Genomic DNA, 20,870 nt, shown 5'->3' with positions numbered 1-20,870 from the left:
CTCTCCCACTTACTGTAAAACACTCACATGATACAAATCTATTTGGCAGAGCTGACCACTTCAGAGGCAGTGTGTAGGATACAGATGCCTGTGTGGAGGCCTTTAATATCAGGCTTACCACAGGTTCTCTCAGATCCTGAGGATGTCTACAAATTGGAGCAGGGTTCCTCAGCAGAAATCTCTTATCTTCCTAACTGTTCTTTAAGAAGAGGGTGGGATGTCACAAGAGGGATATTGTTGCAGAGATTTCTAGGCAGGTTTTGAATAATTTTGATTTGGAAATTCAAATTGGATTGTTTATAAACCGTTTGAATTTCTAAGTAGTAAGTTTCATTCACATTCATTTTGAGCCAGGAAGAAGCTGCTGGAAGCACAGCTGGACTGGGATGCTTGCCTGCAGTTGTCTCCCTGATGGTTCCTTCCCTTGCTGACGTCAGCAGGCTTTGAGCTGGTGCCAACAGCAATAGGAATGCAAATATGTACTGGCATTTTCACTTTTCAGTGAGTCTGCTAATCCCATTTGATGTGTGTGTTGTTCATAAAGGGGACACCATATCAGCAGTTATCACTGCCATCATATGGTATCAGGAATGGAATAGTTCTGTTGAGGGAAGTTCATTTAATTATTAGTGCAGAGTATGATCTCATTGGCCTTCTCCAGTATCTAAGCATGTTAGAAATTGGTAAACGTGCAAGACAACATGATTTGAGAACAGATTGCACTGACCTGAGTATAAATGTTAAAATCTAGAAGGAAGATAGAGGCTCACTGTAGCACCTTTTTGCTCAGGGCTCCAGGCTAAGCACCAGAAGGACATTTTGTGAAGTAATGTAATGCAAATGATGCATGACTTGTGCTCCTTGTTTCAGTCAAAGCCCTCCCAACACTGACTGGAAGAATTGCATGTTTCTCATGGATAATTTTACCTGTCTTGAATTAGAAGTGGCTCTGGATGGTCTCAGAGCTGCATGTTCCTGCAGCTAAGGAAATCAAATTAGTGACTAGATCACTAATAGAATGGCTTTAAAAGTTGTTTCCTAAATAGATTATTTTGATTCTGTCTAATGAATTGCTCCAAAACAGTGTGTATGTTGACAAGGTGTAAAGAAAAAAAATCAGTCTTTGGAAACAGAGTAAAAATAAAAATGTTCAATACTTTAAAAGAATTAAGCTAAAGCAAGTTTTACTCTCTTTGGTAAATAACACCTACTGGACAACTCTTTAATTGAAAGGATCAGAATAGGTTCATTAAATCGTTGTGCCTGTCTTGCTTCTCTTGACTGATAGTCTGTACCAGTCTACTATGTCTGTGTTACAAAAAGTTGTGTGGATAGAAGTCAGAGTGGGAAGGGAGAACTTGCCTTAAAACCTCAGAAAATTCTTTGAAAATTATTTTTAGATTATTCTTTTCAAAAAGGCTCTGCTTTCTTTTCCCCCCAGATCATAGCAGATCAGCCCAGTGTTTTCTACTGTATTTTCTCTTGTGCCTCTTGAACCTGTGGTGTTGAAATTGGACAGCCCCTGACTTCATGGCTCTAATGCAAATGCACATGGGCCATTTGTATTTGACTGTGTGAACTTCTCTGCCATGGCACTGGTGGTCTGGGAGCTCAGTGAAGAGCAACAGAAGTGATTAGGAGACTTTACAGAATTTTTTACATGCTATTAAAAAGAACTAGCTTAATGATGACTGAAAAAGCATTGCTCTGTAGTGTCTATAGTACCAGGAAGACTGTTGACAGGATCCTAGACAGTGTGGCTAAGGTAAAAGGGCTGGCTCAGACTGCTGAAAGTAGATGATTTCAGGTTCAGTATTAAGGCATGTTTTTTACCAGCAAGGGTCTAAGTAGTTTGTAGGAAGTCATAGAAGCCCCATTGCTTATGTAATGTAATAACATAACTAGGAAAGCTTAAAGGAATATATAGACAAAACTTCTGCAGTTGACTGGGAACTGTAGGCCAGATGTTGTCTAAATAAAGATGCCCATCCCCCTCTTTTCATTTCTATTATTACAGTCTCATCTGCAGCTGGGGGAGCGACTGCCTTCCTGACAGAAAATGCACCTTGGATCTGCTGTGTTAGAACGAAGACAGGTTGGTATCCAAGGAAAGGGTGTGTTGTACTTGCTCCATTTTAGGTGTAATCCTTTGGTTTTGAAGTTGGACATAGCAGTAACAAGAGCAGTGTGCCCCAGGATCTACGCTAAAACAAATGTAAATAAGCCTTTGAGACGCAGAGGAGGCGGGGTGAGCTCTGAGATTTATATGTTATTGCATTAATCTCTGCCACAAAAAACAATGCAAACATGCATTAGAAAGAGATGCTGTGAGCCTGAAATATCTTTCTCCTGTAACCTGCTTGGCCTTCCTTTTTCATCTTAAGACTTCTCTACTGCGGAAGTATTAGTGGCACATAATGTTCCTACTTCCTGAGGGTGGAAATAGCAAACTGGAAATGCAGGGTGGAGGAGGAGGAGGGAAGGACCTCAGAATGGAATTGGCTGCTCTGCAGGCTCTGCCAGTGGCAAATTAAAATTTTTGGTGGGGCTCTAACCGGCTTTCACTACACATAGCTCTCTATGATGCTTCACTGAACTCAGCTAATTGTTCCACCCAGTCATTCCCTTTCAGGTCATCTCTCTTCTTTGCAGCCTTGATCTCACATCTCTTCTTCAAGTTGCCATTTCTGCCTCATTGCTCCCTCAAATGTCTCCTAGACGAGCCAATTTTGGGCAGCCTGATTCCCAAAATCCAAGTGAGAACCTGGTCTAAACCTTGAACCAGCATGAATTATTAATGTTGTCCTAAATAAATATTTATATATCACTGACAAAAGGTAAAAGAAAATTAGCATTAAAGACCATGTCAGCTGTTTCTGAAGTTGAATAGGACCCTTATATTCTCTGTTCTTGTTGCTCTGTCCTGTCATTTTAACAATGAGACCAAGGTACTGTGAAGGAAGGAGGCTGATTCTGAATGAAGATTATGGATTTGGAGACTGGAACTTAAGAGGCAAAACTGGAGATATCATCTATTTTCTTAAAGTTTTCCCAGAATAAATTATAGGTGTCATAGTTCCTGTCTCTGTGTTCTTACTGTGCTGTGAGAGATTGCTACCAAGTGCAGTAACACCTCCTGCAAAAATGGTTATAGACAGACTGTAGTTAGTGTTGGTGTGCAGTTCTGTGGAGTATGATCAGTGCAGTGCAGGATTATTTTGTAGTGTTTTAGTGCCCAATGAGAATGTGATGTTCAAACTAATGGTGGAACAGACAGAATTCCCATCTAGGCAAATAGTGGTCATGTAAGGATGAAAACTGTGTGGTAGAACTCTTCTCTGAGCCATTTTCTCTCTCCCTCATAGCTTCCTAGTTTTGTGCATGTATTTCCACATCAAACACACTAATTTACATGCTGGATCTAAAGCTTGTGTATTGTATAGCCTGTTGGTGCAGTCAGCAAAATTTAAGGGAATTAACTTGACTGAAGATAATTTCTTATTCCCACTTCCATTCAGGGAATATGTTATGTTACAGGACTCTGTTAGGGCAACATTATGATTCTGAAATCTGATATTTGCAGTAGATGTGGTGGGTGTAATTGGATGGAAGCTAGTTGGTAATCAGCTGCATGGAGTGGGGCTGGGGAAGGAGGCTTGGGCAGCAAGATCAAGGCAATTAACAAGTCAGTAATGTGATTATGCTTCAGTGCTTTTCTGCCTTGTTTTACAAAGAAGCATTCTTTCCTTGCTTCTCTTAACAGGAATAAAACCAGATATTATAAATAATGCTAATAATTAATTTTAAAAATAAAAGTAGCCTCTATCTGCAAATGCATGCAGCCAGCAATTTGAGAACGAAACTCTATGACAGCCCAAGGCTGTGAAACTGATTAAAATGGAAAAAAGTAGTTATAATTAAAGCTTAAATAATGAAGCGCATTCTCTGAAAACCCAAGTTGCCTTCTTGAAGCCAGAAAGGAGGTTAATAAAAAAAGGAGCACTTAAATGAAGATGTTTTAATATTATTAGTTCTGTCTGTAGTCTGTTTCGAAATGTTAGTTTTTCTCATGGAATGAAAGGCAATTTCAAAATGCAGGGAATTCCCATAGAAGAGGAGCATTATCTTTTAACTGTCAGTGCTGCCACTGTCTCCTAATGGACAGCATAGGTTTGGGTACTGTGAATATGAATAGCATGCATTTTCTGCTTATGCTAAATATTCCTTACTGTAAAACCCTCATAAAGCAAAAGCAAAATCAGAGATGAAGACAGTAAGTATATTTTTACAAAAAAAATTAGCATTCTTCACTGCAGCTGAAGAAAATCTTGATCCTTACTAAAGGGCTTTGCAAACTTTTGTCCACAAAGAACATTTTAAGAAAAGTTTGGGGTTTGCCCTCCACTGTATCTTTTGAGTGTTTGTGCATAGATATCCATACATGTATTCCTAGACATGCCATGTAAGGCTACATTCTTCATTTGAAATGGGAAACGGCTTTAGTATAAAATATCCATTTTCTTAGGCTTATCCATATCTTACTTCTATAAGACACACTCACTTCCACCCCCCTCCCAACCCGTCAGGCCCTTGATTTCTTTTATAGTGTCTTAAGAGTGCCTTTAAGGCCCTTTTGCAGCTCTGTGATTGGTTTGTCCGTGCAGGTTTGCAGATGCTCTCACAGACTTGGTCAGCAAATGTTAAGGTTATTTGTCTGATTAATGGCATTGCTTGTCCAGCTGTTGCTAACACTGTGCTTGGCCTCTTTATCATTTCCCATCTATCAGCAATAAGAACTTGATATATAATAAAACTTTTATTTCAGATGAAAAAGAAGCAAGATCAGCATTGCTGAGTAGACAAGAACGTGATTTGAGGGAGATACCCTTTGTGTCCCACGTCCTTTGTTTAAATACTGTTTGTGAAAAAGTTTTATTTCTTTTCCCTTTTTTAATGCCAAAATAGTATGCATCTTTTTTCTCGTTGTTTTCAAACTTGTTCTATCATAAAATTACTGTGAAGTTTGAAGTGTTTACTTAAACTTAGCTATAGCCAGTTGTACTGGAGGAGGAAATATCAGTTTTCAAACGACTTTTACTACCACAGAATTTTTTCACCTGAAAGTTAAGAAAATGGCCAATTTAGGGGTACTTAAGTGGAATCTCCTAAACATAAAATTCTGTACTTAGTATTTTAGAAATACAACCTTTTACACAGTGCATGAGAAAGGTTTGCTGCTGTGCCCTAGAGCTTGTAAAGTACCTATTTTTTTCCTCTCTGAAGCCTTATGTCCTCCTTTTGTACAGATAAAAGTATACTTTTTAAAGGTAAATCACACCTGAAGTTGAAAATGTAATGTATATTTCCACATAGATAAAAGTGCATTGCAAGGATCTGTGCACAGTTGTAGTGAGAGAAGTTTCCTGAGAAATTAGAGTAAAATTGATAAGAGCACAGTGAAACCATACCCAATAGGTACAGCTGTTGTGTTCTCTTTCCATAAAAGGAGATAAATATTATAGGCAGCTGCTGATTCTTTTTCTTCCTCTTTCTTCTGCAGTCTCTTTTATTTACTGTATGAAAATTCAAAGGGAGTAATTTATATATCACTCCAATTCGTATTATTTTTTAGGAGAGTTTCTATCAGGCAAGTGATGGATAACGTATAGAACAATACATTTCTTAACATTTTTTCTTTCTATAAGGTTACTAATATTTTAGAGCTGAGTTTTTGCTTCCGGGTGTTAGTGTTAGAAACCTGAGTATAATTACCAATGTTTCTTTGAAAAGTACACAAACCACTATAAAAATTGTCAACTAAGTCAAATCTTGAGAGGTGGAGAGAGATTTTATTCAGGAGCTTTGTTGTACTTAATATGCATGTAATTCAAATACCTAATAAGCAAGTGGAAGAAAGAATCTGTCTCTCTAATTTAAAGAAAAAAATAATTGCATTAATTTCAAGACATCAGTGTCCATCTTCTTAGGCATAGCAGAAACATAATGAGGAAGCATCGAGAGAGTCTGTGGAAACACAGGGCAGCAATGACTGAATTTTGGCTAGGAAGATAAACTAGGGTCACAAGCAAAGCCAAGTATATGTGTCATGGCAGAGAACAGAGATTTAAAGGAAAGCACTGCGGTTATCTAAAGAAATGCTAACATGGCCACCTGTATGGGTTGGAACACAGGACAGAGGCTCAGAATCTCCCCAGATACCTTTAGGTTGCACCTAAAGAGTCATCTGGAGGGGGCTGTTCAGCTGTCCATAGCTCCCTTTTTAATCAGTGAAGATGTTAGGTAACTAATGAAGATAACTGAGCTCAATCTACTGACTGTAGAGGTTATTTGGGTGATTATGCTTTTAATTTGGGCACTCTATTCAAGCCTCAAGGGCTTAATAAAAATTCATGAAAATAAGCATCTCTTCCCTTTAAGGGCTATGGAAGTTCTTAACTTGGATCCCATTAGGAAGCGTATGAATAGAGTGTGGAAGATCAGCTTCAGGACTCCTGGTGTTTCCATGGTAAACAAGGAAATAAATCCCTTTGTTTGGATAGCATTCAGAATCATCCTTTGGATTGTTATTGTAAACTTAAAGAATTCCAGAAGACATGGCCACAACCCCATTTAGATCATCTGTAAGAAGCAAATGACAAAGCCAGCTAGAGGAAATCTTTCATGAAGTATGTTGTTGAGGAAGAATTTTTTTAAGCTTAGTTTTGCATTAGCACCTACACCCTTTCTCTGAAAATTAAATTAATAAACTGAACAGACTACAGAAAATCCACAGGGCTTTGTTACAAATTCCACTCTCCTCTCAGATTTATTTAAAGTATTTTGGAGTCATTCAAAATAATCTCAAATAGTAACAGAGGATAAAAGTATGTACAGTAACTATTGAAATGATGTATATATTTAACTAAACATGTCTCTATGCTGCTATATGTGCCCCAGTGTTAATTTTTTTGAAGAAAAATGTATTAATTTCACAATATTAAAAACTTGAGCCATAAATTATATGTTGCTCTCCCCCATTCACTTCCTGTTTGGCATGTAGAAAGATTTCTGTGAATAGCAGTTATTGTAATTATTGTCTAGAAAGAAGGTAGGCAGTATTATGTCATACTCAGTGTTGCACAAGCGACAGCTTTTTGTGACAGCATTGTGAGATTTATTGCAGTGAGATGCGTGACCATAGCTGAAAGGGCATGTCAGTGGCAAAAGAGCAATTATAGTAGGAGAGAAATGGTGGGAGAGAGGGGGGGAAGGCCTCTTGCTCGATTTATAACACTATCATGGCTCCCTATTTATCATGAATAAGAAGAAGTATTAATTCCACTTTTTGTACCCTGCCTAAATTTGATGGATCAGTGTGCAGCACAAATTAATTGGAACAGTAGTTTATTGGCTCTCCCAGATGTTGTGCTTATTTATCTCCTTAACACGTCTCACTGAGAGAAAATATTAAGCTGTTATAAGTCATAGTGCAAAACGTGCAAGAGGGAAGACTGCCTGCAAAGGTACAGCATTTTCTCTGCCCTGAAGAATTTTGAGGCGCATTTATTTTGCATCTACATGCTTTGTGTGAGGAAGAAGTATGATGAATATGAGGGAAATCTGTTGAATCAAGTGTAGCAGAGGGAAGCTATACCATTATAATGATTTCTACTGTGAAATAGGCTTAGAGGAGTCAGTTAACAATGAAGAAGGAAGAAATGTTTCTCCAGTGGGAGGAAACAAGATGATTTAGAAAAGTTCTTGAGACAGTTTAGAAGAATAGAAAGAGTAAAAATCTGGCATTGTTACAATTTCAGCTTCTATTACTAGAACAATTTAAAATACATGAAAGTACTTTGTTGCACAGGGATAGATATCTTTTCAAATCTGTTGCAAGTTCAAAACAGGGATTAGAAAAATTCATAAAGAGATACTAAAGAGAATGGATGGGGGTACACTCTTTAGCATCCCAAGTCTTGTGTTTGTGGATGCTGTCTCCAAATAGCACCTCTTCCTGGCACTAGAGACACAGAGAAAACTTGGATTAGATGGACATTGGTCTGCTTCAGTGTTCTTTATTGTGTTTTGAAATGTAGCTTGCACTAAAGCATGAAGAATTGTTATTCTCTTGACAGCACATTCAAAAACACAGGTGTTCTTCCAATAAGGAAGGCTGTCAAGAACTCTTGATTAAGAACTGACAGCTTTTATATTGGGTTGAAGCCCCATTGTTTCCATTTGCCTCTATGCATCCTGGGAATGAGATACTTTGACCAATATTAGAGTAGTGCAGTATGGAGCATCCTCTCTGCAGTGGATCAAGCTTCTGTCAGCTTTTAGGGAATAGAATATGGCAACTGATGTTAGATCTCATGTAGGAATTGGGGGCTATGGGACTAGCAGTTCTTCCTGCTGCCTCTGGTTTGCTCTAATTTCACAGGACTCAAAGAAGCATCTACATTCCATTCATGGAGAGGAAGAACCTGTCAGGCCCTCATTTCTCCAGGAGGCTTGTGCAGTGCCTGAACAATCCTAGTTTTTTTCTTAATCCTAAAGGCATGCCTAAATTACTCCTGCAGAACTCAGACAGACGCATGGTTGAGATGAATGCTTAACTGCTATTTGATACCAGGTTCTGCAAGTGATATTTGTCAGAGGGGAACAGGGTCAATGTGCATTACTTCCTGATCTGTGGCTACATATTGTCTGCATACTAAGCTAGAACATGCTTGAGCAAAGGTCTGTCTAAAGATTTATGGGTCTAATCAAAAGGTTTAGAAAGCAAGGGATTTTCTTTAAAGCTTAGGTCCAGCAGAACCTGTGGCCAGTGGAGAGTTAATACAGTTTATCTAGCTGTCATTGTTCTTGATCAGTCTCTGAGTGCCAGAAGAAAAAAAGCAGTCCATTCTAAGGAGATACCTCTTAGGTTTGTCATGTGTGTGACCACCTCCATCAAGACTCAAGATATATGCCATTGGAGTACTCTAAAATAAGTGACTACACAAACCTAGGAGCAAATCTGCTTGCCTTCTGATAAAAACACATGCACTGATAGAAGAGAATTTTGAATCAATGCTGGCTTGTTTAGTAACATTAGTGCCCTGTGGCTCTTCAGGTTTTGTCATTGACAATGCTTGAACTTTGAGGGAATCCTTTATTTGCATAAGGAAACTGATGCAGAGACACTGGCTGCATTTATTATTTCATGTTTGGCACAGTTTAGGTACAGGATGGGCACACAGCAGTCCCCGTTGGAGATCATTCCACTAGCCAAGGAAACGTATGCCCCAAAATGGTTTACAATCCTTTATGGAAGGGTTAGCATAAGGAGGATTGACAGCCGGTACTTGCGTGGCAAGTTCTATGTAGCTGGAAGAGAGAGAGGATGGGAAGGAGTATTTAAGGAGGTTTGTTGAAGGATCCTGTGCAGGGAAGTTGTATTACTTTGCAGTTGGATTTGGAGGAGAATGGAGGATAGTGTATTCTGTAGCAAGGAGAGGTAATCTGTCTGAAAGTGGTTTTGGAAGAAGTAACAAACTGAGAAGGCCATGGAAAAGTGCTTGTGTGGACAAGAGGAAAGGATGGTTTAAAAGTTGGGATGGTTTGAGGTTGCTGTTTAAGTAGTTTGGTGTAGGGAAGAAATAGTAGGAGAACTGAAGAATGAAAGATGAGTGCCTTTGGGTATAGTCAAATTCTGTGCGCATCAAGTGCTAGGGGAAAGGGCAGGGCAGTGGTTGGCAATTTAGGGGCTTGGTACTCTTTAATTCAGAGAGGCTAGTACTTCCCTCCTACTGTCACTCAAATGCTTCCATAATGTCCTCTACCCTTCATTGTGGAGTAGGCAATTTTCATTGAGGTGTGGAAGAGGCAGAATAAAATTAAAAAAAAAATCAGACTGACCTTTTTTTAACAGCTAAATCAAAATCAGCTTTTTGGTTTAGCCACAGTTTATTTCAGGGAAAAATAATTTTCCAGTCTAACCCAGACAAAGGCTGTATGATGCCTTATGAAGAGCAGTGCAACATTGCTGGGATACAGGGTCTACCAGGGTAAGCTGAACTAATGTTGTAAGAGAGATATGCAGGTAGGGTTGGTTGTCCTCCCTAGGGAAGGAGAGCAACTGGTTTCGTTCGAGCCAGAAATTATTTTGTGTCTGCTTCTTGGTAGCAGAGGTTTTTTTAGGTATAACTCTTTTGTAGGCAGCAAACTGATTTCCTCCTTACATATTACCTAGTAATTGCAAGGCTTTGGCCTGGGATCCAGCAGCATGAGATGCCAGAGCATATTTGGGCTCTCTTTCCTTCTCTGCCACTTGTAAGTTATGTGACATTGAGAAAGTCTGAATTGTGGGCTGTTTTCAAACATTCTGTAAATGAATGCAGTCCCATTGACTGAAATGAAAGTTTTCTTCAGTTTATTTGATGTCTGTTTCTGCATTTATTTGCCTTCAAAATGAATGTTTAAAAGTCCCCATCTCTCAGGAGTTGGCTGGCCTAAAAAAATGGCTTTTAGATGTTATAATGTTATAGATTGACTGGCAGTGCAAATGCTTAGTATTTATGTCTCCACGTAGCGCAGTCATGCAGGCTTGGTTCTGGTGTACCCAGTCTTGTTTTTGGTGGCTCAGGCTGTAGTCTTCAACTCTGTTCCTGGCAAACAGGGCTATGTGCTTGGATAGTTCTTTCTGTAAAGAAGGGTTTTCTGATCATTCAGCCTGGAATTGTCTCCTTTTTAGTTTCATCCAGTGATGTTTTTCTTCTGTGGTGTATGCATGCTTCATAAACTAATATGCAGTATTTGTGTTACATCCATCTTCCCAATTCATCTTCATTTTCTTCAGTTATACTTAAGTGATTTATTTTTCTCTTTCCTCATAAATAATGAATCAAAGTTTTTGCTTCTTCTTGAGGTCCCTTTAGTTTCCTTATGTTTTAGTGATGCCCTGGGTGCCTTTGGTTCATCTGTGTTTGGTACTTTATGTATTTTTATAATAAATAATATATTATATATAATATAATAGTATTTTATTTATTCATTATGTATAATATCTTATACATGAACATATTACTACACTTATAACATATTATATATAATATATTTATATTTATAACAATATATTTTATTAATTTTCAAATATATATAGATAAACATTATATAATATTGTATTGTATTATATATCTATACATTATTAGTAAAATGCTATTTATTTAAAATAAAATTTAATTTAAATTAACTTAATATACATTTAATTTAAAACAATATTTATATTTATATTATTTACATTTTAAAATACAAATTAATTTATATAAAAGAATATATTAAATACATACAAATTATATTTTAAGCATGCAAAATATATGTATATATTGAATTTTATAAACAAAATTTGTTTATTATTTTCATAAAAATACAATAAATATAACAATAATATATTAATTTATATATTCTATGTTGTATAAATATATATTTATTATGTATATATTATTATATATATTAATACACAGAACCAAACCTGTATTTGCTTCTTATCAGAGGCAGTGTGAGAGAGAACTATTCCATCCTATCTAGTAATTTCCTCCCTTCTTTAGTAAAGCAAATCAGATTGTACTACATTGCCTTTTCTCATACTCCCCAGGCTGCTTTTTTCTGTGCTATGCTGAACTTGCTCAAATCTCCCATTGCTAGGTTTCAGATAATTGAAGTGAGGCTGCCCCTTTTAATTACAACTTTTCTCTTCCCTATTTCAGCCAAGTTATTGAGCCATTTCTCTATATTGCCTGAGACATCTTTTCTCTCTTCTTAGCTACGCTTCACTGTCTCACTAAAGACATTGAAGTGTTTTCAATGTTCTGTGCAAAGAGCACTTAAAGAAACAAAACATACTGGCTTTTTCATGTAACCTACATATTACCATGACATTTCTCTGGTGGGCTGAGAATTGGGCAGGTGGAGCCAGAAATACCTTTTTTCGCAAAATTATTGTGCCGGATTAACTTAATGTAGTGCTGGATTAGGCTACATGCTGCTCTGTGACTGTGAGATAAGCCTTTATGTCAGATTCTTAATGGTGGTGGTGAAGTTCTGTTTGGGTTTGTTTGGATTTTTTCCCACTTAAAATAAATTTGGACTTGTGTGCTTTTCTTGGCTGTAACAAAGGGTCCCTATTTGAACTTAAATATCACAACGTTTCCATCCTCGCCTATGACATATTAATGGGAAAAATACTGTCCAGCTTCAGTAGTGTTATACAGTCATAGGCTTAAAGGGAAAAATGCCTGCATCTGAAATGCAGTTAAAAGTGTGTCAGCAGTGTAGATTTGTATTGTCATAAATGGCAAAAACTGTCCTGTCATGGCTACTGTCCTGCAAAGTCCTAAAAAGTCGAAGTGTAATTATAAGAGACAGAATTTGGAAAGCACACAGCAGAAATGGGATGGAGACCGTCCCAGGGACATTGTCAAAGATGCAGAGGGTCGGGACTTAAGTAAGCAGTATACAGCCTATATTGTGGGACAGATTAGCATTGACCTGGGAATCCCACTCTCACTGATGCCATGGATTTCTCAAAATCTATGTGTACTGTCAGTGCACAAAACAACCGGGACTGAAGTCTTGAGGAGTGGGAGGTATGAATATATGGTAAATACTGAGTCTTCTACTCTTTTTCACCTGTATCTCAGAAGCAGTAAATGATGCAGTGGGTGTATAAAAACTGCCAATTCTGTATTATTGTGACCTGATTTCTGTTTTCACCTTCTGTTTTTTTCTTAACCAGTACTTCTGTGTGAAGCCCTCTGTGCTTTGATTTGGGAAGATATTAAAACACTCCAAGAAATCCCTGACTAGTTCAAGGGAGTGGTGTGTGTTTTTTGAAGATGGTGGTATCTACAGAGAGTCTTAATGGATTCTAATGCTGGCATCAGTGCAAGAGTGGTGGGAATGGGTTGGCTCTGGATGGTCTGGTCCTTTCATCTAGTCACCTCGCTAGAAGGTAAGAACAGATTTTATATAATGCAACAACTTAACAAAGTTTTCTCTAGAGAAAAAGTGTGCTCTCCAGTATGCTTATCCTAGTCTGGATAAGCACTGAGCACATCTTTCTGTTTGATGGTTGATCACTATCTCATGAGTTGTAAAATGATATAGTATTGTTTCTAGTGGGACAGGCAAACCCTCTTATGAAGGACCATTAATGAATATTTCTACTAGCTATCTCAGAAGTGACAGTCTCAAAGAATATTTTTTTTTTTTGCCCTGGGAATAAGCTCCTTGTTTATGCTTTGCAGGTATTTGATTCTTGTGTTTCTGTTCTTGCACTGTGTTTGTTTTGTGAAACACTCTCTCCATGTTTATGCTGTTCTACAAGGCAGCATCCAGTGAGCTGAAATCAGGAATTTTAGTCTCTGCCATCTGAACAGCTTGCCTCATATAATAAACATGGAGAAAAATTAACAAGAAGAGGCAGTGTCTGTTGAGCTAGCAGAGTAGAGGAGGGAGAGAGCAGTGAAGACAGATAGAGAAAAGGTGGGAAGAGGAAAAGAGGTCAAGAAAGTGGAAGAAAGAACAGCTAATAGGAGGAAGAGTGATAAGAGCTATGGGAACGAGTTAGAGAAGGGCAGTGGTATTGTAAACAATCATCTTGTTTGTTCCAAGAAATACCTTTGTAGCTACATTTGGTCAATGAACTGAACTGCTTTATGCTGAATGTTCACCTCTTGCATATGTGAAAGCCTCTGATAAAGAAGAGGAGGGAGAGGGGGAATCAAAGGGAGATAAGGAAGGAAAGACCTAGAGTAAAGGAAAGGAGAATAGTGCAAGATGTAAGAAAAAGAGGATGCAGATTTAGAAGAAAAAAATATTGGGTTTTTTTCTTATTAATAATGAAGAGGAAAGCTTGTTAAAGCATCCCTTGTCTTAATAGGAGGGGAATGGATTGGGAGGGCATTCAGAGGGGAAATAATTAATTTAAGGTTATAATACAAATTCTTAAATCTCTGCAACTCTGTTAATTGCTGATTTAAAAATTATATTATTCCTTAGTGTAACTGGTAGAGGAACTGAGACAGAAAAGGGAGAGAAAATGTCCATCCTCTGCAAATAGGAAGTAATGCAGTGATGCCTGTAGGAGCTGACATTTTTGGAATTCAGTGATCACTCCTGTAAGTTTGTAGAGATAAAAGAATTTGCAAAACACTGCAAGATATGGGTTCACAGATCATGTGGTTGAATTGCCTGGATTAAAACAGAACAGTAAAATTCTGCCGGTGGAGGTGAAGTAGTAAAGGTGCCCTTGAGCTCAATTTCAACTCTCAATTCAGAGTCGGGGGGGTCAGCACCTTGCATTGTGACTATACTACACTAGGATTGCACTCCAAAGCTAATTTGCATCTCAGAGGTAAGTATTTTTTGTTGTGGTCAAAAGGCAAAGAATTATGCATTAGGGGAAGGAAGGTCAGATGGTAACTATGTAGAAAGATTTGCTTTACTACAGTTATCCATAAGGAAGAAAAAAGGCCCATGGCCATTTTGTTGACTCATTATTATATATAGTAGAAACTTGAATGTCAGGTTTCAGATTTAAGTTGAAAAATACAGGGAATATCTAGTTTGGTCTTTAGATTTTGTTATGTTTCTTAGAAGTTTTAGATGGTGTCTAAAATCTGTCTTACCTCTAACCGAAGAGGATTGACTGAGTGGGAAAATCAATCAAGATAGTTTTTCTTCGAAGTATTTCCCAGGCATTTGAGTTAGATTTAAACAGTCTGAAAGTAAATAAATTTTTGTCTCAAACTAAGCTTTGTTTGAAATTTTCTAATGGGGGAAAACCAATATTGATAAAACCTTAATGTAAATGGTTAAGAAAAGAAGGAGAAGCGGTAGAGAGGGCAAGAAAGTATTCAAACCATCTTTCTATGCATTATGAAGAGAGGAAATACTTTTCATGCAGAATGCTTTTCAGATATAAGGAAGGCAGTATCTTTTTATAGGACCTAATGGGCCTTTAAACCCCTTCATGATTCAGAAGTAAATAAGTTCTTGTAAACAATTGAAAGTGTTTTTGTGGTTATTATTGTTTTTAATGCATAAAAAGGAATCATTAGCTACATACATACAGATCTAGTTTTTGGACGCACTGGTTTCACTAGGAATGAGCATGTCTGTCCAAAATGTTCCAGACATGATTTTTAGACAGGAAAAAAACCTTTATGGGAAGCATGCGGGAAAACTCCTTTGGAAACAGAAGACATTTGTAAACTTATTATTTCAGCTTTATAATAAGAAACAAGATTGCACAAAAATTTTCATCAAGATTGGATTTCCCAATGTTTATGGCTCTGCAAGTGTTTTTGAGGTTTTAGTTTGAGGAACATTATTTTTGAGCTTCATGCTGAGTGAAAATAATATATTTTTTTTCCTTTTTCTCAGTAATACATAAGAAATACACAGAAATTTTATTCTATGAGTATCTATGTATGTAATTACTGCCTACAATTTATCATTTAACATTTTTATAGGTTAATCCTTCTGATTGTAAAAGTTAGTGAAGCGTATAATTTAAGAATGTCTGACGGGCTACAGTCAAAATAGCTGAGAGCAAGTGATAACTTGCTAATGAAACAGCTCTTACTAGGGCACAGAGTTGAATTTTCTGTAGAATTTTGGGTTTGGTTTGACTGAGTTATAAATGTTTACAGCCGTAAACACAAGCAGAGTTCATTTTGCAGAACTCATTAAATATGTTCCAAATGTGTTCTGCATGTGAGTGACTGCATTTATTTGACAATAAATTCTCCAGCCTGCAGAATCACTGGACAGCCTTTCTAAATATCTTCCAGAAGTTCAAGATAATTCTTCTTCTTTGGTAGAAACTATCTGCATTAAAAGTGTTGTCTTGACAAAAGGGAATATGCAAGAAAAAGGTTATGAGGTCAGGCATAATTATTGCATTTTTCCCCCTATCTTTTTTATTAACTGGTTGTCATCTTGGGTTATTGAAAATAATGTATTGATTGCTCAAATTGGCTTGACTTTGAAGTGGAGGAAAACTATACTTTCCTCAAAGGTAATCTTCAGAGTAAAAATACCATTGCCTTTTGTTTTATTATATACAAAGAAAGGTTTAAATAATGTTATTTGACTTCAGGACAAAAAAAAAAAAGTAAATTTAACTTTTTACTTCAGTTGCTTGTGATTCACATGAATTATTAAAATCCTAGCAAAGATTTTCTACTATGTTCTTCCCAGATCTTTACTGACATTTCCCTGCATGCCAAAATCTTTGCCACATGCTTAGAAAGCCCAAGGCAGACGAATCTCCTCTTGTAGACATTCAGAAGGTTAATGGGACTGGGCAATGTGCAGCTTGTTTGTAAGGGGAGGGCTGTTTGGGTTACCCCATTGGTCACTCTCAGCAGCTCCACTTGATTTGTTTTCTCCCATAGTAGATTACTCTGTAGTCCTTGTGCTAGGACATCCCCATTCCCAGGTATGTACCATAGCCCTGTGTTGAAACAGTTCACAAGGAGCAGGCTATCTCTTGCTGCTTGGAGGCCAGTAGGACAGTATAGGCTATTCATGCTGCAGTTAATACTGTCCATATTCAAAGCTAGTTAAAGCTTCAAAGAAAAGTGACAGCAGTCTTGTATTATGTGGTATCTAGGACTTTCAGTATATGCTTCAGTGACACTGTGGAAGACTCAAGCTGACTTTTTAATGATTATGAAACAAAAAATAAGCAGGAAAACATAGGTAAATTTTAAAAATCACACTGCACTGACGTCAAAAGTAGCCAGTTTGATGGCAGATGGATAAATTCTAGACTCAATAGCGGGTGTTTGCAGAATGAATCTCTTAAGCTGTGGAAGAATACTTATTATGTTGCATTACTAGGAAAGTTGTAGATAATTTATTTTGATTGCATTTGCAAACTTGAAACAAAGAATTTAATGTAATTTAAAAATTTTATTTCCTGATGTCTGCATTTCCTGACATCAGCAGAGGAATTAGTGCAACATGCTAATCCTGGCAGTTTCCCTAGAGCTTTAACAAAAGAATAGGGCAAGTAAAGAGAAAAATACACAGTCATTCATAAAGCATAAAAGTTGTGCTACCTTGCAAATAGCTGTGTATTTCCATATCCTAGACCATTTGGCTGTACCAGATGGTACATAACTCCTGATTGGGGTGTGATAATTTTTCCATGTGGATGACAACTTTGATGTTCTGATGGTGCCAGCATCTTCTCTGACATAGCAAGTAGTTAAAAAATATACTTCATGGAACTCATTAAATACATATCCCATTAGCTCCAAACAGCTTTTCTTATTAATTGCGTATGAATACAGAAGTAATACATGAACATTCATTGCAGGAATGATTTCACATTACAGATTTATCCAAGAAAAAGTGTAATTAATTTGTCTCATATAGATTGGTTTTGTATATATTCTCTTACATAAGGTGGCATATTTCATAACTCTATAGCTTGTTTTGTCTCAGCTGAACTGTAAAAAGGACATTGTTTAAAAAATAACAGCAATCTTTGTATTGAGTAGTCAGGAATAAGTGGGATTTTTGGGCTGTTTTTTGTTTGTTTCTTTACATGTTTCATCAACTCATTCTTGAAAAAGAAAATACTTGTTACAGTTGCATATGTCACTAGTCATAGATACATTATTTACTTCACCACAATAGCTGTTTAGTTTTGGAAGAAGGTCTAGTATATTTAAGGCTTCCCAAAGGTTTCACTGTATTCTGTCTCCAAGTGATAGCCCACTTTATATAAATGTATTTGTTCAGTTGGATGATCAAAGGGTCATCTCCCCACACTTAGAGGAGCACAGAAGAACAATGGAAGGCAGGGCAACCCAGATAACCTAATAGAGAGATAAGCACCTGGACCCAGCTTCTCCCAGGGCTATCACAGGAGTGTGATCAGCCCATTGAGCAAGAATGGAACATATTAAGATAGTGGAAGTGGTCTCTGGAATGCCTTGCAGATTGATGGGGGTTACTGCCAACAGGGGCATGGGACTTATTATGGTATGTAGGGAAGATCATGTGGGGCTTCTGCAAAACTTACTTTGGGTTGTTTAGGTGCAGAATGGGAGAGATCAAGGTTGTTTTGGGGAGGATCAAGTGTGAGAAAATAGAGAGATAAGGGGACGGTAAACAGGCTGCTGGTGATAACACCTGTCAGGCCTTGACCTCATCACCACAGTCTATCCTAGCTTCTTATTCAATTCAATTTTTCATTAGTTAGCTGAGTGAGGGTGCTTTATTTTGCGTGTATATGGATGTTTAAATGCCAGCAACTGGAGTTGGTCCACAGATCATAGGGGCCCATCTGTCAGTGCTGCCAGCAACTGGAGCATCTGGAATGGTTGAAAATTAAGTGCCAGGAACTCAAGTTGGACTACAGGTCGTAGGATCTGTGGATCTGTGATGCCAGATGGAGTGAGCAAGCTTATATGAGTGAGTCTGTGATCTTTAGTAAATACCAAGGCAGACTGGCTGGCTAGTATAGTAAGTGGGTTGAGAAGCCATGGAGAGACCAGAGAGCCTGCGGGACGGAGAAGACACCTGTTCATATGTATGTGTCTCTGTAAGTGAGCCAGCTGGGGGAGCTATCTGTTGAGGGGATCAGGAGGTCCAGGCCAGCTATTGGGGAGGTCATAAGTTCTGGGGTTTTTTTGAGTCCTGTCTGCATACTGTGTATTGCTGTGCAACTGGAGACAAGATAATCCAGTGGCCAGCTCCTGGGTAGGATGAGTGTCTAAGGACAGTTACTAGAGGAATCCACAGTGTGCATGCCTGCGCATGTGTTTATAGGTGTAAGTGAGGTTCTGTGGAGTGGTGCAGCACTACAGCAATGGGCTGTGGGCCTTGGGGGCTCACATATCTGGCTGCCAACAACCTAGGAGAACAACAATCCAGGGCCAGCTACTGGGTAGACTGCATTTCTAAGGCCAGTTAGTAGAGGATCCACAATGTGCCTCTGTGTATGTGTGAAGGGATGTATCAGTGGGTGAGGGTGTCTAAATACTAGGAACAGGGGTGGGGCTGCAAGCTTCAGGTACTTATGTGTGCAGGTGCCAGTAAATAGGGAGACCACAGATCCAGAGGTCACCTACTGGAGACTGAATGTTTAAGGGCAGTTATTGCAGGGATCCATATTGTATATAAATGCATATATATTTCCCACTAACAGATGTTCATCCTGACCAGCCAGAAAGGGGAACGGGATGAGGCCCGTTGGTGGTGCTGTTTCTGTTTGCATGACTGGTGAGTGTTTCTGTCTGCGTTGATCTTCGTGGCTGGCCGTGTGTATGTGCAGTGCCTACATGTGTTTGTGTGTGTGCCTATTGGGAATACCTGCTCAACCTGGCTATTGGTTGGATGTGGGGGACATGGAGCTGCAGCAGCCTTGCTTATATGAGGTTACTGGATTTGACAACCCCTAACAGTATTTTTGCGCAAGCCCAGAGAGTGCTTTCTTTTTCCACTCTCTTAGAGAGCATTTGCATTCTTCCTACTTGTTCATGTTCAAGGCATGATAATACAAGACAGAATAAGCCCGGTAACATTTCAGTTCTTTTCAAGAAGTCTGTTAAGCCAGAGGGCTTTGCTGCTTGGGGTGTTCAGCTACATAGCAAAGCAAATTTTCTGAATGTTACCTTTTACCCTAGTGCCCTTTGCCTTATCTACCAATGTACAGGTACATTTGGATATATTCCAAATTCAACTGGATAAGGCCTTGAGCAACCTACTGTAATTTAGCCTGGCCTTGAGAGGGATGTTTATCAAGAAGACCTCTATACTTCCCTTCCAGCTTGTTTCATTCTGTGATTCTACGATATGGTCATTCTTAGCACCAGCTTCTAATCCCACAGGTAAAGGGATTCTTTTGCTGTCTTCTCAGGATCAACTTTCTTCTCAGTGGCTATAGTTTGCCTAGACTTGCGTTGTGTAACTCCCTCTTGCACCACTCCACTGTTAAGACACCAAGGACAAGTGTTCTTTGATCCAGAAAGCTGTTAGGCCATCTCTGCCTTCATGAAGGTTGTCTAAGGGTCAAACATCCTTGGGTGAATTGTCATCTTCTTGCATAAGGGGAATGTTTTGCCTGTAACACAAGCTCTAAAGTGTTTTGCTTCAAAGTGTAGGCTAACCAAAATCTGAAAATCATTAACATGCCTATTCTGAACAGCCTCCTCTGTAAGAGCAACTTCCAACCTCTGCCCAACTGATCCTGATGTTGACGTAATATAGTGCAGCCCAAGAGATTGGTTTGTGGTGTGAGTATAGACTGGTACTAGAATAAGTCTCTGGATTGTTTTTTTACCATTTCTGGCCTGTAAGAACAGAGGACACTGAAATGAGAGTGTAGTTAATTCTGAATTTTGTTTTACAAAGACCGTAAAGAATCCATTTGACTCTGCTATGAAAGATGATGGGTTTTTTTAGTTTAGGGAAGAAAAATACAGGAGAATGTTTCATCAACTATTTTTCTCTTCTTTGAACTAAAATGACAGTCTTAAGAAATTGGAATCTTGTTCTTCCAAAACGTAAGATTAAAGCAGGAGTCAAAGAGGGAGGTATTGTCATAATTTCATGTGTTTAAAAGCCTCCAGATTGTTCAGATACCTTGATTATTCCTCATTTTTAATCCAGAGTGGAATATTGTTCTGTTGATACTCTGGGGTCACCTCCATAAGTGTTGTCTCTAGCAGCATCGTGGACCATTGGGGCCTGGGTCTGATCTGATGTTGCAAGACCCTTGATTTTGACACACATATGCAGCTAGTGTGACTGGGGATCTGATTCAAGGGGTACAGCCAGTAGGAGAGGGAGAAAAAGAAGAAAAACAG

General features: G+C 38.3%; 1 protein-coding gene across 7 annotated transcripts in view; it reads left to right on the top strand.

Moving 5' to 3' along the window:
• LOC142064168 (ephrin type-B receptor 5) overlaps positions 1–20,870 on the top strand; it is a 315,634-nt gene that overhangs the window by 4,770 nt on the left and 289,994 nt on the right. For 5 of the 7 annotated variants that reach the window (XM_075108851.1, XM_075108841.1, XM_075108808.1 and 2 more), the window contains exon 2: positions 2,018–2,095. In XM_075108851.1, the coding sequence (XP_074964952.1) occupies positions 2,018–2,095 (78 nt within the window). Of the gene's footprint in view, positions 1–2,017; positions 2,096–12,775; positions 12,992–19,210; positions 19,285–20,870 lie in introns of those variants that run through there. The other 2 variants (XM_075108816.1, XM_075108826.1) reach the window with 2 other exon arrangements.

The sequence above is a fragment of the Phalacrocorax aristotelis genome, chromosome 1 (assembly GCF_949628215.1).
Source record: "Phalacrocorax aristotelis chromosome 1, bGulAri2.1, whole genome shotgun sequence".
Classification (NCBI taxonomy): domain Eukaryota; kingdom Metazoa; phylum Chordata; class Aves; order Suliformes; family Phalacrocoracidae; genus Phalacrocorax; species Phalacrocorax aristotelis.
The sequence above is the reverse complement of the archived record's forward strand: the minus strand, read 5'-3'. Positions and strand labels throughout refer to the sequence as shown.